General features: G+C 39.9%; 1 protein-coding gene across 7 annotated transcripts in view; it reads left to right on the top strand.

Annotated features, from left to right (window-relative positions):
• Positions 1-20,496, top strand: part of SMYD3 (SET and MYND domain containing 3) — a 406,076-nt gene that overhangs the window by 373,506 nt on the left and 12,074 nt on the right. For all 7 annotated transcript variants that reach the window (XM_065057918.1, XM_065057916.1, XM_065057920.1 and 4 more), the window contains one exon: positions 17,844-17,952. In XM_065057918.1, coding sequence (XP_064913990.1) covers positions 17,844-17,952 — 109 coding nt within the window. The remainder of the gene's footprint in view (positions 1-17,843; positions 17,953-20,496) is intronic.

Raw genomic sequence — 20,496 nt, 5'->3', positions numbered from 1 at the left:
AATTTGTGCTCAAATGCTTAGAAGATGAAGTGTGACGTACAGTACAAAGACATGAAATGACCTCAGAACACACACTGAAAGATAGATGGACAGAATACAATGTACCCCCAAAAAAATTCAGTGTCAGGGTGATTAGAGGATTTCTAGGGTGGGAAAAGGTTCTTCACGTACTGCAGAATATGGGATTACCTAAGAGGGATTTAAATGAGGCAATAGTGATATTCTGGCAATTTAGCATGAGAGGAAACATGAGAAGATACAGAGAAAAATGCTCAGGAAAAAAAAAAATCTCAAATCTGGTATCATTAATAGATCAGACAGAATCCAATAGGAGAAAGTCCAGTAGAATGCGAACTCTGAATTCTGTAGTTCTTTCAGTGCAAACTCTCCACCCGAAGTACCTGTGGCTTTTCACCAGGAATTGTGAGGAAAATAATTCCAGTAGGTGTTCCTTTATTTCATAATTTAGCATGGATCTAAGTAATTGAACACTTGTCAAAATGTCTCATGTCTCAAATTAAAATAAGGTTTTCTGTCAAATTCTGGGGATAAGTAGAGGTTCCAGATTTCAGGATTCTACCTTCCCTAGAAATGGTGACTAATGCAGAAATGTAAAGGAATGAAGAAACCTGTAATTACTAAGAATCTATTAATCCTAAATAATTGCTCATCAGGGATCATATTCCAACTCCATATACAATGCAATTTAATCATGCATTTAAAGTCTTAAATTTATGTGAACAAAACAGGTAATCGAAGGCTCGTGTATCTTGGGAGCTTAGTACAGTACTTGTCCTGCCCTGCGTTTCCTGACACAGAAATGAATTTTATTGAGTAGCACTAAAACCTCTTCCTTTAAAGAGACCAAGAGAGAGAAACAATCTTTTTCTTCAGAGACTACCATCCATCTTCCTCTTCAGAGCAGCTTAAATGAGAAAATTTAGTACTGTGGCTGCAGTTGCTTGCACTTGCTTGGTGCATGTAACCACTTTGTTTTGCCATGAGAAAGGAAAAGGTGACAAATACAATTGAAGTGACGATGTCTGAGAATTTTGATTTTGATTTGCTAACAAACTCCTTAATGTTCAGATTCCAGCTATCTTGACAGGTGTATTCATAGAGGATGAAATTCACATGCAGCCAGCCAGCCCCAGGCTTATGCACCACATAAATCCTGTCTAAGCCTTTAAGATGTGCTTTAAGTGGGCCTAATTGATGTACAGGACCTGTACTGGCCCTTATACACATGGGAGAATTGCTCCCTGTTTTTAGGCTTGCAATAATTAACTACTGTACTTTGCTTTGAAATCTTTTATTCTTTTTGATCTGCTTCCACTTTTCTTAGTCAATTGCTTTCATGCTGCCTTCTGTTTAAACACAAGCAGAGTGGAATATTTGAGATCGTGAGATATATATTAGATGCAAACACAAATGAAACGTATATTGGAAAGGTCAGCATTCAATAAAAATTCAAATCAGATATTTGGATCTGATTAGACACTGTGTGATCTGTGCAGTATGCGCATGGGGATTGTGCAGCAAACACAATTATGGGAAAGCACACATTTTGTAAAGGACAAAATTCATCATAACCCTTAACAATTTGTAAGCCATAGGTGGAGACTAGAATTACTATAGCAACTAATAGTGTGTTTGTTGGTAGCTTAGCGTTTGCTAGTACATTAAGCACAATATGCCACTTCTGATTAATGCTTCATAAATTATATTTTTTGTACTCTCAATTTTGGATCAAAATGTACCACAAACCAGCTTATTAACATAGCAATGTAACATATACTCTTTTATATAGTTTGCACCTTCCCCTATTTTGTCTAGTATCTGAAAGGACTTTTTTTCCTCCACATTAGCCAGTTTTCTAGCTACCTCCTGTCCACTTAGAGCAACTCATACACAAAGCATCAAATATTATTCTGAAGAGAGGATAATTACATGTTCATTGAAAAATAATCAGGCTAAATATGAAATAACTCTGCAGCAGTTTTCAATGACAGCATCTACAACATGACTGAAGTGATTACTTTGAATTCACACCTTTAACAAATTCCAATTAGCCTTGAAAGTCTATAGATAGACAAGCTGTCTAACTCTGGTGTTATGCAGAAGAATTATGTCTCCCCAAGAATTGCAGTTATTTCCAAATTCCTCCTAAAAATCAGGGCGATTGCCCACATATTATAAATGCTGAAAATTTGAAATTGTAATCTGAACATTGTTTCATGTTGCAGTCATAATTTCTAACCCAGTCAACTCAAGGCTCATTGGGATAGTCCCACATACACTGGCAAGTGTAGAACTGAGGTTTGACTAAATACTCTTTCTTTAAAGTATGTGTAAATTTTCTTTAATCTGTTTTGAGTTATTGACCTTATCTGTAAGGTAGAGACATTTGTTGGAGATCATGAAGTTCTACATAAAGTGTTAAAATTGAATGAGATATTGTAATACTCACACAATGAGGTAATCAATAACAATGTTGTGGTATGGTTACTGGGTGACAAAGACACACTGGGTATGCTGCTCTACAGGTATTAAATGCTGAATTGCCATCAGTTTCTTCACTGCTCTGATGTATGGAATCTATTCTTCACATAAATGGTCATTCACTGCTTTTAAAAAGGAAGATTTACCTTGTAGGATCACACTACAAAAGCATTGGCAATGAGAGTATGTGATGGAAGCAGTTTGGTCCAGTGCACCAAGCTCGTGTCTCGGGTTTGGTACCCTGCTCTGTACGTGAGTGATGTCCTTGAGAACCCTGGTGGCTGTGGAGGTTGGTGATTTGTCAGCAGCCCTTTGCAGGCACAGACACGGGAAAGATGTTCAGTGAAGGAGACTTTGGGGTGGCTAAGTCATGTTAAAAGCTAAAGGAGACTTAGTGGTGGAGGGTTCAGAAGAGGCTTGGCTGTTCCCAAAAGAAGAAGACAAGGCTGCTGAAAGAGAGCAAAATAAGAGGTGAGTGTATGTGCTCTGGAGTGGAGACAAACCAAGGCATTCCTCTACTCTGTAACCCAGTAATCTCTCCAATTATTACTTCTCTGTTGAGGCAGAGATAGCCTTTTCAGTGGTTGTTTTCAGATACAAATATTTCTTCACATGAAACTGGCTTAAAATTCTATGTCTTCTGTGTTGTATAATATTGTATGACATACTGTATGAAATGGCTTGTTCTACGTTCTATCATGTAGGAAAACAAAAATTTGTGGTATGGTTAGATTTAATGTCTGGGCTCATATTTTTAAATGCTAAGGCAATCTGCATATCTGCATGTATTAATTTTAAAGCTACTTATGTCAGGGTGGAAATACTTCTACTACACAGTAGTTTTCATGCTGTCAGTGTACTGCCATGCACAGCAAAATTTCCCTCGGCTCCTCTCTATTCGTAATCAAATGTCATGGAGAAGATAATACTTTACAGTTTTAACACATCTACTATATCAGGCCTCAAACCAGCAATGAAAAATTACATGTATTTTGCAAAACCTTACTTGCATGTTTAGCATTATTTGTACTTTATAGCAACGTATAAAAATAATCACTTACATGGGTGAACTATCCAGACTTTCTGCTGTGTTGTAGCTAGATGAGTCTGTGTTCAAAAGTGGGCTTTGTTCCTACCTCTGTTCTGGAAGTGCACTGTTAAAAAGACTGATCTAGAAGTGCATATCTTCGTGTTTCTTTTTCAGGTAATTACTATTTTTAAATTTAAAATCAGATTTATTTAAAAAAAACAAACCAAAACAAACAAAAACCAAAACAAACAAACAAACAAACAAACAAAAAGCCACAGTAGTCCAGGTACTTTCTGAGGAGAAGGGAAGTTAGATCTCAAAATCATGGCCTAAACACCAAGGCAGTGGTCAGTCAGCTTTAGGATGGGATCTAGAACATGCCTGGAAGAGCTAAAATGGTCATGTGGCAAAGCTGCTCAGAAAAGTCAAAGCAGGAGCTCAGTGAACAACATGTCAACCCTGTTGCCTGTCAGTAGCGGATCTGGATGAGAGCAGATGTGATGATTCAGGGCTAAGGACAGCAGTTGATGGTGGCACTAACCAAGTAGGGGCTAGAACTGAGTGGTATAGCTTCTTCTATGAAGGTACAACTCTGATCAGCTGTTTTTCTGATAAGGCACAATGTAAAGAACTGCCCTGAATATCAAGGACTGTGATAAGGTATGTCATAGTTTTTGCCAAAAAAATCCGCAGAAAGCCAGTAAGCAATTAGCTGAGCCCTTTCTAAGAAATGGTCCTTCATGCGAGTTAAAGTTTGACAGAGTCTTATGAAAATGGGGAGGAAGTGGACCCAGAACATTATCTGATGTACCATCATGAGGAGAGAAAGAGAGGGAGGGAGGAAGGAAGGAAGGGAGGAAGGGAGGGAGGACGGAAGGGAGGGAGGGAGGGAGGGAGGGAGGAAGGAAGGAAGGAAGGGAGGGAGGGAGGAAGGAAGGAAGGGAGGAAGGAAGGGAGGAAGGGAGAGAGGAAGGGAGGGAGGGAGGGAGGGAAGAAGGAAGGAAGGAAGGAAGGAAGGAAGGAAGGAAGGAAGGAAGGAAGGAAGGAAGTCCTTTTTATTACAAAAGCTTGCAGTGCCATGGTGTGCATCTGCAAGGTGACTCCAGGAAAGATCTCCATTTTTTTGGGAGAGAACCTGTCACCTACCAGAGGTCTTTTTCTGCACTCTATTGAGATACATCTTGTCCAGCATGAAATACAAACTGGAAGTGGTACAAAAATCCTCTGAATGGGTGCCATGAAAGCCAAAAAATATCTAAGCCATATTTCAGAGACATCACAACTTGACCATCAAATGGTCAGGTCCCATTGTGCTACTTCTCAAAATCAGATGTAGCCAAGACATTTTGTTTTCGCTCAAGGCAAATAGATGCCATTTTAGATTTTGATGCCTGCTTCATGCCATGGATTCATATTTAATAGCAAAGACTTCGAATGTTGTTTTCCTGTGCCTCACAAAAGAGTATTGACATATTTCCTGGCTGCCTCCTGTATCAATTTAGAAAAATGCCCTTTAGGCTTCAGAGATTAATGAACATACCATAGATCAATGGGTAGTTTCCTGAGCCTTTATGCACAGTACACCATTGCATGTCTTAACGTGTAATTTTCAGTGTGTATAGGTAGTTTCCTTTGAAACAGCTGTTAGTGGTCTAACAGTTGCATCAAAGACGTGTATCTTGCATGTAGCCCATCCAACTGAGCAATGATCCTCCACAGGACATGCCACTTTGGTTATGTGTAGGTAGACAGGACCCAGGAGTGGAAAAATAGAAAATTATGAATAAAAAGATGTCAAGAGAAGGTAAGAAGGAAAAAGCAACTTGGTGGGATAGAGAATAGTGAAAGAATGGTATATAAGCATAAGGATAGAGAAACTAGGAAAGAAAAATACAAAAGCTAGAAGAGGAAAGCAGAGAAGAAAACAACAGACAAGTATCTGAGAAGAGGGGGAAAAAAGGTAATTTCTTCTTACTGTTAAAAATAATGACTTGTGAGATAGACTGGGTGTTCTGCCTCAGACACAGCTGGTATGTGTAATGGGAAACCAATAGTAAATATTGTGCCATAGGGTTTTAGCTGACAGAGGGGTATAACCTGGGACACAGGATGATATTGTAATCCAAGACACATAGATCCATTACCGTGACAGCTCTGCTGCCCTTGCACAACATCTTGCTTGACTCTTCCCAATGTGCTGGCTGTAATTTCTGAGCTAGAACTGTGAACCTTGTCTCACTGTGCAGAGATTGTCTACTGGGAACTGTGGGCCAAGTATTAGAGAGTCCTTCTCTAGCTCAGTGGGACACAACTAATGTTTGATAGAAAAAATGGTACTTGATACAGTCCATATGTGTTTCCTTTGCTCCTTTCCTCTCTTCCACTCATCCATAAATCAATGTGCTGATTGCCTCCACAAAATTGGCTGAGAGAGAACAGTGACTGCTCATGGTTTCGTAATTTTAGCCATTCATGTGTTTTAGGCGTAATGGTGCAGTTGTAGCTCTCCTTTTGCGCCTGCTGCCCTCAGTGAACAGGGTGCAAAGTAAACATTTATCACATGGTTTCAGAGGATTGTTGTCAGAAGTGTGCTGCATCAATGGGATGTCTACTTGCAGCCTGAAAGCAAAGGAGGTTGGACTTGGAATGTCTGTGCCTCCAGTGCTGCCCACACACATACCATTGCAAGGGCTGGAATGAGCAGATCCCTGTCAAGTAACTTCACAGGATTCTCTGTGCAGCTTCCAGGGTTTTGTTTGTTTGTTTTCTGATGGGCTCATGCCATATTCTTCAGTGTCAGGTTCAGCTACTGCATGTGTGGTGTGGCCCAGAGAGGTGGCTGCTGTTCCATGGCTGTCTTCACAAGGGCTGGATTTCCCATTATTGAAGAAAATATTATCCTTCCAACAAACCCTTCATGTATTATTATGTAGTATCCACTAAGTGGGAGAAAAAACAGCTAATCCTTTGGGAACTGAATTCCTGTTTACCATGGCCTGTATTTTCAGTCTAGGAACTATTTGTTCCTGTCTCCACTGAAGAGATGTATTCAGTAGTTCTCTGAATGCATTGCACTTTAGCTTACATGAATTGTCCATCCCTTATCTTGCCTATGGAAATATATCCAGGTCACATCAAGACACAGACCTCTAATGACCCAATCTAGAAGCACAATCCAAAACCTCATACTGAGGAAATTTGACACAAATCACCTGTTGGAGAGTCTGTTATCCTTCTGCCTCACACACCTTTTAAAAGCTCCAAGTGGCTGGGCCACATAACTATAGCTAGTTATGATTTTGCTAGACCTCAGAATCTTTTAGAACAAAAACATATGATTACAAGACAGTGGACTGAGAACATAAATAATTTTGAGCTTTTTTAAAAAAATACTATGCATTCTAAGCCATGTTCTGGAAATTTGGGTTTGATTCAGTAATGCTGACAATAACATTGTTTTATATTTCTTAGAAGCATCGTGTTCCATGTGCTAGCAAAAGGTGATATGACTATGGCAGTCTATACATCAAACATTAAAATCAGTGCTATTGTGCTGGTTTACATCAGTACAAAGTGCCTTGAGATGTTCTGCTATCTGTAATATACATTTAGCCATTGGAGACAGTAGCTCACAGACTAATGTAGTGACTGAGACAATGTACCACACAAAGCATGAAAACTGAAAATTTGCTTTACTTTATATGAACTGAAATATTCATTTCATGGATCTACTTCCTCCTCAAGCAATCTTCTCTTGAATTTTTTTTACCCCCTGCCTGTTCTGCCAAGGCACAACGATGCTCATTAATCAAGGTGTACAGCAAACATGGCATTGCTTGAAAAATGCTTGCTCAGTGAACATGCTACTTTCAATTACAGAGAATTCAAGCATGCCTTGGTCTTTTGAAGTATTGCACACCATTTCCCATGCCATGAAGAGGTATAGTGGTGTTGCCTGAAAAAAATCTCTCCTTTATATTCAGCCAGCATTTCAGGCAGCACTTTACAGCCTGGCAGAGATTATTGCTTGTGATTGCTGTTCATAAAGTTCATAGCAGGTCTCCTTTTTTCTCTAAAGAATGCTGCTTCTCCCCTCCTCTTTCTTCCAGATTGTTTTATTTCCTAGGAAACTCTGGAGCAATTTACATGCCTTTTGGGTCATGCAAGAAATTTTCTATCCAGCTGAGCAACTGGATAGAAGTTAAGTGTTCTCCAGTTCAGACAGATGGTCTTGTTTAGCTGTCACATTTTAACTGTGTAGCTTACCAAGTACTTGTAATTCTGTCCAGAATTTATGCTAATATTTTTAACTTCTACAGAATCTTCCTATTGAGCTCTCAAAGCTCTTCACAAACACAGTTGAATTCAGCCTTGTATCAGCTCCACTGAGTAGATCACTGTTCTCATCTTAAAGAAGGAAAAGCTGAGACACGAGGAGTAAGGTGAGATATCTAAATGAGATATCTGACATCAGGCAATGGAGTTCCTGTTCAGACATGCTGGTAACAGCTTATGCATAAGAATCTCACTAAATTTTGTAAATGCTTCATCTGTTACTGTTGCTATTGTTATTGATAGTAAGTATCCAAGAAGCAAGGAAAACTGAAATGGCAGCTGGTAAAGCACAGGCCTAACAAATTTTGAAAGGTGACAATACTGTGGGCGAAAGCAAAAGAAGTTGTAAAAGAGGTAAATCTGGAAGGAAGTTGAGTGATCAAAAATGAGAGGATGAGCCAGCCAGCCATGGCAGGACATGGAGCTTAATGTCACTATGTTCAACAGCTACTGAACCAAATCAGAGGCCTCCACACACTGAGGTGCATCACATGTCTGCTGTTGGGATGACTGTGATGGTGGGGGGGAAAGGAGAGAACTTTGGTCTTACTTTTTTCTGTAACTCCTATATTGCTATTAGCACGAACCCTGTTGATAAACACAATGCCACAGTGGTAGTTACTGCAAACAAGAAGGTGTTTACTCAGGGAACAATGATGACACAAGATATCATAAAGCAAAAAGGACTATTTTCCTAAAGGAATGCAGAGTAAAGCCCTTTATGTATTTGTTTAGCTTCACTATTAGCTATGGACATGGTATACTGCACTTCCAAAGTAAAAGTGGTGCTCAAAGAGCATCCTCACATCAGAGGTGGCACCAAATGATTGAAGAATAAGAACCATAGTACTTTAGAAGGGGGAACTAGGGGCCATCACCTCAAAGATATAGGTCAAATTCTGAAGAGTGTAGATTTGCTAAAAATAATCTTGCAAGACTATTTTTGTAAGACAATATAATCTAAATGAAGTAAAATACCACAGAGCTAAGCTTTAATGAAGAATGTAATGGAGTATTAGAGAATCAAAGTCATTCTTGTTGGTCACTTGCACAAAAATAATAAGGTGGATAAGAAAGTGGGTAAGAAAAAGGCACATTTGGGAGGATATCAAAACAAGAGGGAGATTCCCGTGAGTTCTTTCACAGTGTTCTACCTGTTCTAAGCTGTAAGCTTATTGTTTGGAAGTAGCAGACAGAAGGTTTGGTGATCACAGGATGGCTGTCACATGCCAAATTATGTAGTCATGGAAGAAGAAAATATGAAACTGAACTTGGCTATCCATTTGCTTTTTGATAAAAATTCAGCTGCACCTAGGTATACTGTATAACAGTACAATTACTGTCTGTGTGAGACAGAAAGTATTTGTTCTGAGCCCTCCAGTTATTGGTTTTGTCTGATATATTCTGGGTATTGTGAGAGATGATCATTCTGCATTTGCCTTTTCCATGCAGACTGTGATTTCATAGATCCATTGTCAAGTCCTTCCACAACTATTTCTTTTGCAGGCTCCTCTTGATGTTTTTATTTATTCCTTCATTGCGCTGCCTCTAACTGTCCTCATCATCCTTGTCTATACCTTTCTACTGAACTCTTCTGAGAAGACAGAATCAGAATTACATGCAATACCCAACGTATAGGGATGTGATGTATTTTTACAGCACTTATTTGTTTTCTTTTCCCAAAAATATCCTAATATTTGTTTTGCTTTTTTGACCATACTGTTCGCAGAGCTAATGTTTTCACAGGAATATCCATTATAACTTCAAGATTTGTTTCCCAAAAAATGTGGGTTACTTCAGAACCCATCACTGTTTAGGTAAATGCTTACTGAAACAGTGACCTGTATGTACAAAGAAAAACAAAACAAAACAAAAAACAAACAAAAACCAGAACAAACAAGCAAGCAACAACAACAACAACAAGAGGCGGGGGTGGGGAGAAGAAAACCAAACCAAACTATCTAGTCTCCAGAAGTGGAAGGTGACAGAAATCTAGCCAAAGAACATGCTGCTTTGATTCTTTTCTGACCCACACCTGCTGGAAGGAAAAATGACTATGTGACTATGTCTCTCCAGATTTGAGCCATCCTGTCTGAAACTGGTATTTGTAATCATCTCTCTAAAGAGCGAGAGTCGTTGCACTGCACCTGACAGTTCAGTTTCTCTGGAGAATTACCTGGAGATGCAATAGAAAAGGGAAAAAGGAAGTTTGATACTATTGCTTAAACCAGTGATCCAACTCACGTGCTATCAGTCTTTTGCATTACAACAGACTTTGGAGGCGATCTGAGATGCTGGTGAGTAAAGAGAAGACATTTTGCAGTGAACATGTCAGTACTACCAGCCACGTCCTTCCTTGTACAGCCTGTGCTTACACACACACACACACACACACACACACACACACACCACACACGCTCGCATGCACGAGATACTGAGACTGGACCATTTTTCTTAACATCAACAGCTAGTCACAGGTTTGCTGCTGGAGGTGAAGGTGACACTAAGGTCTTTGTCACAATTTATAGTGTCTCTAGACTATATTTTCTTTCTATATTTTACTTCTGTTTCCATGCGTGTTTTCTTTAACTAGCTTTCCTATCCTTCCTTTGCTTTCTTTCCTACACTTCTTGTGTTTTCTGGCATTCTTCCAATATACTCTATATGGCTTTTAAAATCTTTTTATAAATCCCTTGCACTAAACTCTTGACCCTAATTTCTTACTTTTCTGGTTATGCAAGGACTAAGATAGTGTGTTCCTATCTGCAGTGCCAGTCCATCCTACCACCTTTAGCTGTAAAGATGGTGAGCTCATGACAAAAAAGCCAAGAGCTACAAGATGTTTTGAAGATCAGCCAAGACACAGGGTCAATCTACAGAAAATATTTTCCTATTTCCATGCCAGATTGAGCACTCTTTCTTTCCTTAACATCTCTTAACAGCAGAAGACAGAACATTTGAAGTGGACAGTTCAAACAGACAGTGTCAGCATTTTAAGTGGATGGGTTGGATAGTTCAAGAGCCAAGATGAAAATTGCAGTTTATACCACTTCATCATTTTATTAAAGTTATCATTCAAATCTTGACAGAGCCAGCATCTGGAACAATATCCATTTTAATGTGACATAAATTATCACTGTAAGGAATACGGCAGAATGATCAGCACACAGAGAGAAATTATTTCTGAGATGGATAGCTAACATTTCTTGAGTGTTCCATTGATTTAAGAAGTGTGGCTGCTTATTTGATCACATCAGATAAAGTGCTGAAACAAATAGTAATGGAACAGTATGAGATGCAGATGTGATGAAAAAATATTTTGAGCCGTAATTTCACAGACCTAAATCCTGAACTGTTTCCAGAGGTATTTATTTCACTGAAATAACCAGACTTTTCTTGAGTGAGGAGAGAATTTAAAAAAAAATATATATATATATATATATATAAATATATATATCTATAGATATAAAAATTGCAAAATACACTGAGCTACGTACAAAACTACATTTACTTTAATTTGGATTGGCAGAGTCAGACAAGACGACAAGACAACATAGACACAAGAACCAGGCTCTGCATGAACCAAAAAAACATTCTAAAGTCATGATGACATCTAGGTTCAATTCTTGGTTTTCCCAGAGATTTTCTCATGTAACATTGGACAAACCATTTATTTGCTTGGGCCTCTGTGTCTTATCTGTGAAGGACAAAGGCTGTCATGCCGTGCTCTTTAGTGCTTACTATGATGAAGCTTGTACATGAATTGTGGTCATTGGTGAAAATTTCAGTATTTGGATACGAAACATTTTGCCAATAGAGCAATAATACAGATAGAAAGCACATGTAAATCAGACTGCAAAAATGTACAGCCAGAATATATTATAAGAGCATGGAGACTTCCAAGTGAACTCTGGTCAGAGGTGTTAGTTCTACACATCTCTACTGATATCAGACCCCGGCTGGCTCGGAAATTATGCAGAATTTATGCTATTTGTGTGATTAAACCAGAAGCAGAGTAAGTCGCTTAGGGGTAAATAATGCTTCAATGTAACAGATAGTCCACTTTTCCTGCTGTAGTTTGTAAGAGGTTTTCCAGTATAGAGTTTCTACTTATAATAATGATTTCTCATTACTGATAAAGGTTTTTTGTAATGTTTTAAGGGCTGTGCAATAGCAGTTACTTCCAGGAAACTCTCCATGCTTGTGCTGAGGAGCTGATCCCAAAATCCAAGTAACAGAGGTCCAATCTGGGAAAAAATAGAAAAAGATGTTGCCAGCATTTAGCTGTTCACTGATACTTTGATCATCTCAGTGAGACATGGTGATGGGGAGATAAAACGGGCAATAAACATTTCAGGACAGCTGGAATATATCAGGTCTGCCACAAGTAGCGGACTTAATCTGCTACTCCAAAAATGACATGGCTGCTGCAGAAAGTATAAGGGAAGTTGTAGGGTACTGAACTGATTTAAACTTATCTGGTCATCCATGGCAAATAGGAAGTTGTTAACAGAACAAAAGGAAGAGAGGGAGAAAGAGAGAGAAAGAAAAGGCAGAAAGCATAACAGGTTAACGCTGTTATTATTCCAAGAAAAAACATACTATTAACATGAAAGCCAGGCCAGTACTTTTTTGAAGGCTTTCAAAGCAACCCCTAAAGGTTATACAGAAGCTAGTATAGATATATTGCCCTTAGAAATTTTACAGTTCCAACTAGACTTGTAATATATAGCATGCAAAACAGATTCACTTAGTCCAGTTTCAGTGACATGTTCCCATTTCCTCCAAAAATAACTCTGTAACCTGGTTACATCCCAGGCAAAACTCCTGCGCAGGGCTTGTGCTTATTAAAAAATACTAATATTGAGCAAATTATGTAAAAAGCTGCTTAAGATTGTTTTCTATAAATAAGGCATTGCTTGTTAAGCACTATTTCAGCCTCAAATTGGTGGTTTTGGAGCAGGAATTGCTAGGTGAAATTCTGTGTAGGAGACCAGACTGAACAGCTGCAGCACCTTTGGAATTAAGATCTGTGAGTTCCTAAATGAACACAGTTTGTTTACCTATCTTATGCTCTTGAGACACATGATTTCTTTGACTATTCTTAAAATAACTGGTTCCTCCCTGGAAATGTTGATAGATACCAAATGTTTCATACTTTTTAGCACAAATTATAATTTGTCCTTAAATTTGTCCTAAAAATGTTTCTCACAAATTCCCATATATATAGAACCCATTGATCACCTCAGCCTAGGAGTAGAAATAATATCACGGCAAGTAGATGACCAGTCTCACATCCCTGAGTAATACAGAAACAAATAACTGGACAACAAAATTAATTCCTCAGCTGAAGTTCACTGAATGTACTCAAATACTAGGGAGGTCAGAAATCAAGAATGAGTCAGAGAAAGAAAAGAAGGTTGAACTTATTGGGCACTATGTTTGTGCTGAACATTTCTACCAGCTGTAGCTAGTATGTTTGTGTCATGAGGCTGATGCTGTCCCCTTTGCATTCCACTCACCACCTTTCCTGAAGCCCAGGGGCCTCTTAATTCCTTCTCTGTTGCTGCAGCTCCTAAATCTGCTTTCTGTCTTTTATGCTGTCATATTTACTTGCACTAAAAGGTACTGCAAACCAATTTACGGTTATGTATAGCATCACTTTTTACATGTCATCATATTACAGAGCCTTGTAACATTTCCACTTTAAATCTTTATTTCAGGTTTTATAAATCCTGCCTGCTTCTAATTACATCAGTCTTGAGACAACAGTGCAAATGTTAACCCCACAGACTGATTTACAGGCAATGGTAGGCGCCTATTTATTTTAAAATATGAGGCATTAGAAAAGGCAGTGATTTTGCACAGTTTTGGGGTTTTTTTTTTTTGTTTTGTTTTGGGTTTTGTGTTTGTTTCTTGTTTTGGTTTGGTTTGGTTTGGTTTTTTAGTACTAGGCTTTAATTCATAAGAGAACACAAAAGCTCTGATTATTTACCCTGCAATGGGAGATAAGTTAAGTGGAATTAATGGAACTTCAATATAAAGAAACAGAAGAAACTGACTAAAATTTGTCATAGGGTTGCCTTTTTACATTGTCCTTTACATCAGAAAACAAGGGATTGCTTGGAGAGATTCAGAGGTAATATATAGAATGAAGAAAAATTTTTTTTTCTTTGTAAAGTATATGATCAGTGACTGCTCTGGGAGTTAATCAAGACAAAGCTTGTGGCTGAATTACAAATAGAAACTATTGATCTCACAGTGTATTAGAAGCAGCTGTTGCTTTGCAGAGTATGGGTCCTGGCTGTTGTGTTATACCCTGTTGGATGATGGTGACAGTAGAGGACTGCAGGGGTCTGTCTTGGGACTTGGCGTGTGTAACATCTTTATCAGCAACCTCTAGGAGGCAGGAGAAGGCAAGTGACACCGACCATGGGGGACCAGTCCATAGGCAGGAGGGCAGGCTGGAGGGGTGAGCCAGCATGGATGCTGTTGGTCACAGGTGCGAACAAAGCTGTGCTGTCTTATACAAGCATAGGATGTAGTACAAAATGTACAGATCCTTCTCAGTCTCCTCAAGTTCTCTTGTCTACAGTGCAGCCTCACTTGTTAGTTCTTTTATTGTTTAATCTCTCTTTGCAAGTGGACTACTGGGCATTGACCAGAGCCAAGGGCCAGGAAACATCACTCCACAGAACTATCTTTATTTCAGCTTTCAGTATGTTACTGTTCCACTTGCCATCCCTCAGGCCTTGGTAAATCTCATAAAATCCTTTTCAGATTGAAATTGTAGTCTTCCCAAGCTGCAACATGTTTTACAGCATGTATTTCTCATAGTTGTCTTAGTCTCATGTTGACAGTCTTTAGATATCAGTTCCTTGGCTGGTAAATGTCTTCCTTATTCTTAAATTTATCCACTTTGTTTTGTTCAGAGAAATGTGTGGGGATAATAAACTGGCTCACAAATACCTGACACTGCTTCTTACTTCTTTATACCATGCCAGTTTTTTAATAATACTGAATCCTAGGGATGCCTGGAAGAAGCCAGCAGCATTTTTCCCACTTAGACATTTCCCAGAAGAGCTGCAAGCTGCCTGGATTTCTCTAGTAAACTCACTCAATGGATGTGCTTCCACAAAAGATGTTCCAATAGTTTAATAGATTTATTCCAGAATATTATAATAAACAGTTTTTTCAGTTGTCAGTTTTAAGGCTTGCAAAATGTAACTATGTACATGCATAAGATCAGAGCATAAATCAGCTTTAAAACAGCTTTGTAAATATTTATGAGCACAAGGCTCTTTGTTTCACACTTACTCCTTCTGTGTCCTCACCTTAAATTTTCACTTCTTTTAGTTTATGGCTGGTACTCTGGGCCGAGTACCTGACATTGCTAAATTGCTGCCTGTTTTCTATGGTGTCACATGTACTGCAATCCTAAATCTTCATTGGCTGCAGGTGAATGTGTGATGTATAGAAAGAAACCTTTTTGCCTGGAGAGGCAGATTCTGAATTCTGATGGACCGGTGTGAGGTTTAGCAGGCACCACGTTGTTGAACTAAAGCATGGCCTGCATTTGTCTACGTGAGCTGCCAGGGAAGGCAGGACCCAAGTTCCCCATTTGTGCTAATATTTTGGACAGGGCTGGTTACTCAGGAGGGAGTAGAAAAGGGGAGACATTAAAAAGATGGTTGAAAGGATGAAAGGTAAAGGTATGGAATGAAGAAGATGTGAAGAGGCCATGCAGGAGCAGTGGGGAAAGAATCAGAGCTGTCAGGATACAGCAGAAACAGTCTAGTGGGTGCTGCAAAGATGACTTACCATCTCATGCAAAAGTCTTTGCCTCCCTGGCTCCTTTTCTTGTGGTCATGATCCTTGTCCCAGGCATATTGGCATTTCAGTGGCCCAGAGGAGAGGGAATGACCTCTTTAGGCTTCCCTTTGAAGCAGTCACAGCTGAGGGCAGAAGCACGCAATCAAAAAGGCATATTTTTCTGGCAATTTTTACAAAGTTGTGCATGTGCTCACTACTCCCATTTGTGGCGTGTTAGCGGTGCACTTTCTATTACTCTTCACGAATTCACACCAAAATCTCTGACCTAGTTGCATTTTCTCCCTATTTCACTAGTAGTACCATGTTAATTGATATAATAACCAGAAACAAAATCTAGAAATAAACCTACTAATAATTTTCCAGTGTTTGTTTAACCAGATCCTTAAAGTTCCTGAGTAGTCATTTTGGACTGAGATAAGTGCTGTAATTTTTCTTCTCTCTTGTTTGCTGGCTCTCCAGCTTCTTTAAACTGCAGCCCACAAGGGGTCTGAACAGGTGGTGGTTGTGGCAATTCAGGGTGATTATTCCCTTTGAGGAGCTGGTTTCTGCTGCTTCGTGAGAGGCTTTGGCACATCAAGAGCTGTTGCTCCTGAGATCCTGCCAGGCAGGCTTCCCATGTGTTCCTGTATGTCTTCACTGAAACTGCGTGGGATCAGCAGAAGAGGGGTTTATGGGTGTGAAAACATTTTCCATGATGTTTACACATCTTCATTTGAGATTTGTAAGGACAGCCAGATACACTGCCATTTAAACAATTTCTTGTATTTAATAGCATTTGCATTTTCATTAGTGAAAAATAATGGAGAAAGATAAGTCACTCGTTTGCATGCAAACTTATCAGAAGATTTCTATACATTGTACAAATTTACATCATTTAATGTCTTAGCATGCCTTTAATCACACCCATGCAGATTTAAGTGTCTTTCTGACTGCAGTGATATCATTTATTAGCAAGTCCCCTGAAGTTTGATGATCATAAGTTTGGCATAAACAGAAAAAAAAAAAAAATCTTCAAAGAGTAGATTTTGGGAAGCTTATTAGCTCTTCTTCCTGCAGTTGTGACAAATTTTGTATTTTTTTAGACACTCTTCAAGCACACCACTGGTGTACTTGGGGAAATAAAATGCTGTTTGACCAAATAGGGTCTTTGTCTTTGGCAAGTCACACCGAAGGTTTTCACACTTTTTTTTGTATGGTTAGTCAAAAAAGACCTGAGATGTTTTGCAGGTGACTTAACCTCTAGGTGTGTCCCTTCACCTCATGTTTCCTGCTGGCCAGTTCCAGGCAAGTGACATCCATGGCTTTCTGCAGCCCCCAGGTTGCTCTTTCAGGATGCCACACTCTCCACATCCAGGACACAGGGCTGGGGTGAGATCCGGGTGTTGTGAGCCAAAGGCCAGCAGGCTTTGGAAATATGGAGTGGTCACCGTGAAAGCATGGGCATTTCCAGAGCATTTTGAGAGGAATTAATGATGACATTGCTCTCCATCTACTTCCTAGAAAAAAAAAATAGTGAGCATAGTTCTGTTTTTATCTCCCATTAGATTGATGGAAAACTTTTGCTTCTGTGAAATTAAATAAGAATGGGAGTATATCCTCACACTAGTAGATACCATGTCTAGATGCACAAGCCAAGTCTGAGATGTTTCCTTGGATGTGCAGCATCAGTTCTTTCTGCAACAGAGAACAGCAAGCAAACCCTCAGAAACAGTGGCCTCAGTGTTACCTACCTGCTTTACCTGCAGTCCTTCTCCTTCATCTTGGAGGATCCAGGACTGGGTTCCCTGCTGACACTTCCTCTTAAAATTATACCTCTCCAGAGACTTGAGATTGTGAATGACCTCTGTTTGCAACACTAAGTACAGTAAATTCTATTGTATTATCCAACAGTAGCAAATGAAATAATCCCACTTCCATCACTTTCTAACAGGATAATGTTAAAGTCGTTCCTCTGAGATGGAGAGTAATAATTTGATAATTCCCCTCAGTATTTCATGCTTCTCAGTAGTGCAGCTAATTTTCTCTGAGTACCTTATTAACATTCACAATGACTTTGCAGTCCCACCCTAATAGCTCTCCGCAGAGGCAGTGACTGTGAAGGTGAGAGCTGACAGTGACACATTTTCCTCCTTTTTCTCTGCAGACTGTATTATCCTGGTTTCCATCCACTGAGAGCTGTCCAGCTGATGCGAGTGGGCAAACTGCAGTACAGTCAAGACATGTTTCCTCAAGCACTGGAAACCTTGAAACAGGTCAGTATTGAGAAATGTTTTTTCTCTGTCCCCCTCCCTTGCTTCTCCCGAACCTGCCGTGTGTCCCCCTTCTGCTGGGACTGTACTTTTGGATGCTTCTCACTGCTTTTTTCCATCAGTGGTGTTTCCCCAGGCTGCAGCTGGGTGTGGTGACGGGTCAGTATTGTTCAGCGCTTCAGGCACTGATTTCCTCCACTATCAGTCACTGCTAATTACAGTTTGATAGCTCAGAGATGCCTGGATGAAAAATTACTATTAGATCCGCAGGGATAAAAATGCCTCAGTGCCTCATACTCTCCTTCTCTCCATAGTAAAGGGAATCTGGGAGCACTGAATGTACCAGAACAGAAACAGAGCTGCAGTTTCTACCCTCTTTATTCCCTATCAGGGATTTGTGATTACAGATTGGAGAACTTTGCCTTTAATGCTTATATGTTACACTCAAATCAACAGGCATCTTCTCAGTCCCTCCTATTTCTATATCATTCATCATCTTTCTCTTCTTTGATCTGGTTTCGCAGCTGGTGCTTTGTGAGTTACATTTCAGCTTTAAGCCATCCCTGTTGTAGCTGAGCTGAGTTTTGTATTCATTTCCTCCTACCTCGGGCTCTTATTTGTCCTGGCGTTATATTGCTTTTAGTATCATCTTAAATATATTGAAGAATGTCCTCAGGACATAGGCTCTCACTTGCTTCCCATCTCAAGCCCTCAATCACTGCTAGAGTGTTTTGCTCCCCTGGAAGATGTGCTGCCTCCAGTTCCCCTCGAAGAAGTCTTGTGCTTATTGCTTTGTATTATTGATTGTCCTGGCATCAACTTGGCCTAAAGACAGTACATGCTTTGCGTGGTTCTCCCTCTCATCTCTTGGCCCACCTTCCCGTGCCTGACACAGCCTTGTCCACAGAAAGCCACCTGGCCCAGCTACTGGCCTGTAGCTGCTGGGCAGGATCAGGCCCCAGCGCTGGCACCAGTGTAGTAAAAAAGTGCAGAAGTTGTTTGTATGTCCCCTTTGTTTAATGTCCATCATATGTGAAGAGCTGGTCTTGTGGCAAAGAGTTTGGGCAGCTGCTTGGGATAGAAGGGGATGGGTGTCTGCACTGGGAGTGGAGTGAGAAGTGGTTTTCACTCCTGCCTGGATCCCCTATAAAGTTAATATCAATTATGGTGCTCTAGATAACTTAGTGGTTTGTACTTTTTGACCACCTGTTTGATTTCAACATCTGATTAATTATGCAAGCTAAATAAGTGATAATTTTCACATGTTGAAATAATAAATTAGTATTTAATACATTGCCAGTCTTATTAACTCTTTGTAACTTAAATCCTCACTTGATATATTTAACTTAAATTATGGCCAATTCTGATTATTATGAAACAGATGGAAAAGTAATCAATTCTCTTTTCCATGCATCTTTCAGAAGTAAGTCATGTACCTGTCATGTGTCATTTCCCCCATATAATATTTATAATTTCCAAACATTCAGACTTTCCTTTTTAGCAGGTGGAGTGAGACCCCAGTCAGAGGATCTTCTGTTTTCATTTGTACTGCTGCAATATATCAACAGGAATACTTGTAATTCCATTTCTAACATGATACCACATTAAGTTACAGAATCACAGAATGTTAGGGATTGGAAGGGACCTTCAAAAGATCATCCAGTCCAATCCCCCTGCCGGAGCAGGAACACCCAGATGAGGTTACACAGGAACGTGTCCAGGTGGTTTTTGAATGTCTCCAGAGAAGGAGACTCCACAACCTCCCTGGGCAGCCTGTTCCAGTGCTCTATTACCCTCACTGAGAAGAAGTTTCTTCTCAAATTTAAGTGGAACCTCTTGTGTTCCAGTTCAAACCCATTACCGTTGGTTGTCACTGAGAAGAGCCTGGCTCCATCCTCGTGACACTCACCCTTTATATATTTGTAAACATTAATGAAGTCACCCCTCAGTCTCCTCCAAACTAAAGAGACCCAGCTCCCTCAGCCTTTCCTCATACGGGAGATGCTCCACTCCATCATCTTTGTTGCCCTGCGCTGGACTCTCTCCAGCAGTTCCCTGTCCTTCTTGAACTGAGGGGCCCAGTACTGGACACAATATTCCAGATGTGGTCTCACCAGGGCAGAATAGAGGGAAAGGAGAATCTCTCTCGACCTACTAACCAACCCCTTCTAATACACCCCAGGATGCCATTGGCCTCCTTGACCACAAGGGCACAGTGCTGGCTCATGGTCATCCTGCTGTCCACCAGGACCCCCAGTTCCCTTTCCCCTACACTGCTCTCTAACAGGTTGTTCCCCAACCTACACTGGAACCTGGGGCTGTTCCTGAAATTAAATTAAACTGGATTGAATTCCCGTAGAGATATATGAATGCTGTTCATCAGTGAAGGTGGAAGTTGTAATGGGGTTTTGTATGTTTTTTAGTGAAGAAGTTGCCCATTACAAGCCAGATTGCTATTGTATTATCCTTTGAATACTGAGCAATGCCTAATACAGAAACCTCTTTTCAAGCCGTGATCTCCTCTTTCCCTGAAAAGGGAGAATAAGG

Source organism: Columba livia, chromosome 3 (genome assembly GCF_036013475.1).
Source record: "Columba livia isolate bColLiv1 breed racing homer chromosome 3, bColLiv1.pat.W.v2, whole genome shotgun sequence".
NCBI lineage: Eukaryota > Metazoa > Chordata > Aves > Columbiformes > Columbidae > Columba > Columba livia.
The sequence above is the reverse complement of the archived record's forward strand: the minus strand, read 5'-3'. Positions and strand labels throughout refer to the sequence as shown.